Source organism: Myotis yumanensis, unplaced genomic scaffold (genome assembly GCF_028538775.1).
Source record: "Myotis yumanensis isolate MYYU_CA2020_CCGP unplaced genomic scaffold, mMyoYum1.0.hap1 SCAF_6, whole genome shotgun sequence".
NCBI lineage: Eukaryota > Metazoa > Chordata > Mammalia > Chiroptera > Vespertilionidae > Myotis > Myotis yumanensis.
The window spans coordinates 52,079,204-52,085,203 of NW_027223757.1; the positions used below are offsets into that span (position 1 = coordinate 52,079,204).

General features: G+C 38.6%; 1 protein-coding gene across 1 annotated transcript in view; it reads left to right on the forward strand.

Annotated features, from left to right (window-relative positions):
- RRAGD (Ras related GTP binding D) overlaps positions 1-5,534 on the forward strand; it is a 37,337-nt gene extending 31,803 nt beyond the window's left edge. The window contains exon 7 of the mRNA XM_070418095.1: positions 2,207-5,534. Coding sequence (XP_070274196.1) covers positions 2,207-2,358 — 152 coding nt within the window. The 3' untranslated portion in view covers positions 2,359-5,534. The remainder of the gene's footprint in view (positions 1-2,206) is intronic.
- The last annotated feature ends 466 nt before the right edge of the window (positions 5,535-6,000 follow it).

Sequence of the window (6,000 nt, forward strand, 5' to 3'; positions counted from 1 at the left end):
TGCCCACTAATTATAACCTTCACTGTGGATAGGCAGACTTGGTAGAACTTATTAAACTAAATAGAAACTTAGGTGTTAATGTCATAACTAATGAATGTAAATAAATAGGCAGACTAGGTGTAACCCCATCATGTTAAACTTGCACGCTTTTTTACGGTGACCAACCATCTCTATTTGTCTGGGACCAAGGGGGTTCATGGGACAGTAGGCCTCCAGTAAAACTGGGCAAACCAGATGAGGTGGTCATCTTATCTATTAGGCAGCTGTCTTTAAAAAGAACTTAGGCTTATAAATGCATGGAGTAGTTTGACTTATTTTGTTGCTTGAATTTTGTATTGCTGAGTCCTGTTGGTGCTGATAATCAACACTTGGTGATTAGCTTTTCTCCATGTTTGTCTTCATCTGAGTTTTCATTCATGATCCCTGTGACTGCTTTGGCAGAGGAGATAGAATTGAAAGCAGATGCAGGACTCTCCGCCCTAGATGCACATTATAGCACCTTGGGATGAGAGGCAGTTAAAAAAGACGGACATCTGGGCCCTCCTCCATGTAATTAGAATAGAATTCCTGGGAGGGGGGCCTGGGGTTTGTTAATATTTTTCAACTTCCTTGGATGTTTTTAATACCCAGCTAGGGTGAGAACCACTGAACCAGAGAAAGATTTGGGATCATCCTACAACTGTGTATGGTGATGAAGGTAGTCCTTATTCTGTTCATGTCTCTCTTGTATTTTCAATGAAAGGGTTGAAATAAATAGCAAACTCTTTTTTTTCTGAGTGCTTACTTCCTTTAAAAACTCCAGTTGTGAATTTTTACCATTTTACTTTTAAAACTCCCCATGCAGCAAGATTACTGTTTTTAAAATTTTGCGCATTTAAAAATGTGCAAAGATGACTAAGTTATCAATAGGATGTCTCTGCAGTTTCCCACGCTGAGTATTTGATTCACTCGTCCCATGGAAGCGGTCAAGCTGAGCTTTCTTCCTATGGCAGTTGGTTGCACATATGATAGGCAGAGACTTGTAAGGTTGTTCTAACATCTCATTTCCAAATTCCCACTAAGTAACATCACTTCTTTGCGCTTTGTTTCTCATTTCTGCCTTATTCTGCTTTGTTTCTTATTTCTGCCTTATTGCCTCATTGGTTTGGGGCTATTTTTAAACTGGATGTGTGGCCACTATCACTGCAGAAGCAGCAGAGGGCGCTGCTCCGAAGGTTTCCTGCTCCTGGAAGCTGAGGTGGGGGTTCCTCCAGGTCACTCGCACTTGTATAACTAGTTTGAAGTTTCAGTCCTTGCTGGAATCTCAATTCTTTCTTTGGGTTTCTGGAAGCATCACCTTAGTGGATGGAAATAATGGTTAGGCTAGTTGTTTTAATAAGTTAAAGATAGTAAATAAGGACCAACTGCCTATTTTAATTAGTGTGAACATAAGCCACAGCACTAATAAACTAGTGGTGAGGATGAAAAATACACTTAAGACTTTGCATTCTCTTTTATTCTATTTTTGTACTACTAATTAATTTCTGAAAATACAGTAAGATTCTACGCTACTGTTTCTCCATTTAAAAAAAAAATCTTTATTGTTGAAAGTATCCATTTTAAATTTACATGATATTGAAGAACTGAGAGTGTCATTAGTTGTTGAGTTCCTGAGCTTGAGTTGACTGCTATCACTCTACTAGTAAAACCAGGGACTGTGCCTTCCCCAGGACTTATGACAATGGTTTAAATACAATATACATCCCGTAAATATTGATTGATTACTTGATTGATACTGTGGCTTTGTTATCTCAGCCACACTCCAAGTCAGGGTCTCCTTCCACATAGAGTCAATTTAATAATGCCTTTTAGGGAAAAGTAATAAGTATTTCATTGAAGATAATAACTTCACTGTAAAAAATCTTTAATTCTGAAAGGTCAAAAAAATGTGTTCACTTGGCTCTTCAAATGTGTTGGGTCATAGACACCTTTGAAAATGTGGTATATACTCTGGAAACTTTTCTTAGTGAGAAATATACATTCACAAGATCTTGCCTGCGATTCCTGAGGACCAGCTGCAGACTTCCCCGTTCAGTCTTTGGATCTTATGTTAAGGCCGCTTCTCTACTGCCCCCTACTGGTTGATCCTTGTCATGGTTGACATGAAAAGATGGATATTATTTCTTCCTAGGTGACATTGCTAAATATTTTTTGTTTTCTTCTCCAGGGCTTATTGACTATAATTTTCATTGCTTCCGGAAGGCTATCCATGAAGTTTTTGAGGTGAGAATGAAAGTGGTGAAATCGAGAAAGGTTCAGAATCAACTGCAGAAGAAAAAAGGAACCACCCCCAATGGGACCCCTAGAGTGCTGCTGTAGGTGAGGTTTCAGGAACATCTTTTGAAATCAAGCCTTTCAGTGAGGCTGCTGCACTGTGTTGCACTAAAGGAAGAGGAAGAAGAGAGAAGAGATTGGGACGCATAACATAAATTTGTTGTAAAAATAAAAACCCTGTGACCCTTTTGATCTTTTCTTTTTTAAATAAAGCAAGCACTTTGAAGCAAAAACTTGTATACTAATAGTGAAGTTAAATCCACTGTAATTTCATGACATAAATGTACACTTTTATGGTCTGTAGTCAGAAAAATCCTGTGTGAGAACTGCCAGGAACTGTATATATTTTGCACTTTTTCATTGAACTAAACTTTGATAAAACTTTTCTAAGCTTTTTCTGTACTTGGTGTGAAGGACGTGCATACTGTAGTTCTTAGCTATGGCAATCAGAAATGAAAAAGTAATGCATTAGCAATGACTTTTATACACTTGGGGATCTTTGCTACCAGTTGTTGAGGGAAAAAAAATCGTTTTTCAGTGGAGATGGTACAGATTGGGGCAGCAAGCTGCAGGAGCAATAAGAGCTGTCCCTTGTTTGTAACTAATATACTTAAACAGGAGTTTTGATGAATAATATTAGCACCAAACTTACCTAAAAATCTCTATAGCTGTGGCAGTGTGCTTCCCTACTCAACAGTTTTTACAAAGCTCTTTACCTCAACACACATCTCTATAATCATTTTATACAGAGGGGTGGTTTCTTTTTGCTGTATTACTGTTCTTTAGTACCTTTGGGACCAGATTTCCAAAATGGTGCCGATCACTGGAGACAAATAAGAATGTCATTGAATTGCAGGGACTCTGGAGGCCTTTTGTACCTGCCACCCAGGCTAGAGTAACAACAGAGGACACGTGGTTTCCCAAATGTAGGCGATGGACAACTGCAGATGTAAAAATAGATACACAATTCTGTATGTTTGGCCCCTGTGAAACGGGCCTGTTATTGTGCAGCATTTGAAATGTTTATTTAGGACCAGCTATTTTTATTGCTCCATGATCACAGAGGATGTCTCAGATCTCTACCATAGAGTTGAATCCTATTGGGCACATTGGTCACCTTGAGTAATGTTCTCATTTGTGACAGTGTACCTTGTAGACTCTGCCTGTCCCTATCTTACGGCTGAACTAGAGCTCAGCTTGCCAGCAGCGTGCTCTGCACAGCTGAAAAGCCCTCAAGTTCAGTGGGAAGGGGCTGGCCAGAGGAGGCATTACAGTTAGCTATGTATTTGTTTTTGTGAAATTCTCTCATTTATGTTTACTTTAGACTAATAGCAAGTTAAGAGGTTCCTAAATCTACCCCCTACCCCAAACCATTCCAAGTAGATAATTCTAGGTCAATCCCAAGGGTTGGTGCCTAAGGCATGCTTGTGGGTATTAGAAAATAATACTTTTATCAGAGGCTCGTAGGGATGTCAAAGATGCTCCTAGCAAAATGTATCAAGTTCCTAGAGCAACTTGTCCTTGAGATGATCCCACTTCTACCTGTGACTTCTTTCTGTCCTCTGTCCTTCCTCTCCTCAAGTCCTGTTCCTTTGACGCTGGCAGCTGCAGTTTAAAATGGTAGCTGTTTGGGATTTAAGATTTGAGCCCTCCCAAGAGGCTGTGCATTTTGGAAGAAAACTTCTAAAAATCATGCAGGAGCGCCAACTGCCTCATAATTTTTGCTCAGAAACCTGGGTGTATAGTATCCGGGGGTTCTAAGGAAGTTTTTTCTCTAATTTCCAGACCTATATCCTGTTGGACCTTTGCCAACAGGCCTGGTATACGATAGGTGGATTATTCTTATAAATCTAATTCTCTCATTTTTATAATGTTTCTTTTTAGAGTAAGCAACAAAGAATTGCTTTTCTAATGTGACTTTATCCTCAAGATAGAGACATTTGCCTATCTGATAAATCACACATTACTTAGGTACATATGTATATTATTGTAACCAAGAGGAGCTTCCATTTTTGAGCTGGGTATATGATGAGTTTTTTAAAATAGGTTTTTATTGATTTTTAGGGAGAGAGGAAGGGAAAGGGACAGAGAGATGGAAACATCGATGAGAGAGAAACACATCAGCTGCCTCCTGCATACCCCTTACTGTGGATCGAGCCAGCAACCCAGGCATGTGCCCTGACTGGGAATTGAACCAGTGACTTCTTGGTTCATGGGTCAGCATTCAACCACTGAACCACACCGGCCAAGCTATGATGTTTTTTTGTTGTTAAAATGTGCCTTAAGAGCCTATTACTTCAAGAGCAGATGATTCTTTGGGGGAAAGGCAAAATTAATGCTATGGCATAAGGACCCAAGTTCATGGTACTAAGTGTACTCTTTGATTCATCACACACTAATATATAGATGACTGCCTCAAACCTGTAAGTATGGCAATGACCTCTTATTTAAAGAGAGATGTGGGAGTTATGTCTAAACATCCAATTTTTTGAAGTCTGTGCTATTGAAATTACAAAATCTCTCAATTACTTTTGCATTAAAAAAAATAGATTTTTGTGTTGACTGCAGAGAGGAAGGGAGAGGGAGAGAAACATCAATGATGAGAGAGAATCATTGATCGGCTGCCTCCTGTATGCCCCCTACTGGGGATCAAGCCCGCAACTCAGGCATGTGCCCTTGGCCAGAATTGAACCTGGGACCCTTCAGTCCACAGGCCAATGCTCTATCCACTGAGCCAAACCTGCTAGGGCTTGCATTTTATTTTTGATATGGGACTTAGCTTACTGTGATGTCTATGGCCACATTTAGGTCACAAATCCAATGCTATAAATATAAAGCCCAAATACATGGCTACAGTGACTGCTCTGGAACATTATTGCTCATTTTCAAAGGTTGACAACTTGACCTATAGGTTTCTAGGGCAGTTAGAACTTCTATGTGGAGGTGAGACTCTGTGAATTACCTAGCATCTTTGCTTATTTCCAGTTATGCAGATTAGTGTGAATGACCAGGGTAGAGTGTTTTTGAAGGAATATAAATAAAAAACTGTTGACATTCTTGGACAGTGTTATTTTGTGAACATAATGTATTTTGGACCCTTAAATATGAGATGACTAAAAACACAGCAATATTGTTATATACGGGTTATATGCTAACTGTTTGAAATGTACTTCAGAAAAACAGCCAACTGTCTTGATTATTAAAGTATGGTATGCATTCAACTTATATGGACTGAGTGTAATTTATAATCAAATATAGTATTAAGTTTTACTTTAAACGGTAGTCATTTATAACCATTGTTAAATCATTGCTTTCACAAATGTTAACTGCCAACTTAAAAGTTTGTGTCATATGCTCATGATATGCTAAGCTTTCATTTTATTTTAAGCATATTCATAACTAATCTTTCAGGGAGCAGAATGGTCTCTTTGGTGAAAAGGAAGTATGGTCTTTCATATTTATGAGGTTGTTTACCATACATGTATATTACTGCTATATTGGCCTTGCTTGTGGAAATGAGGATAAAGCACTCTATATTGGATTTGCACTTTTGTTTTTATTGTTTTAAACCCTCTTATCTCTTTATATTTTTGATGGCGATTTGCCTGTGCAGATAATAGAACTATTATTTCAGTAAACTCCAGATATTCATTCTGCTACTCTGGCTCTGATCCTTAGATCTCTGGA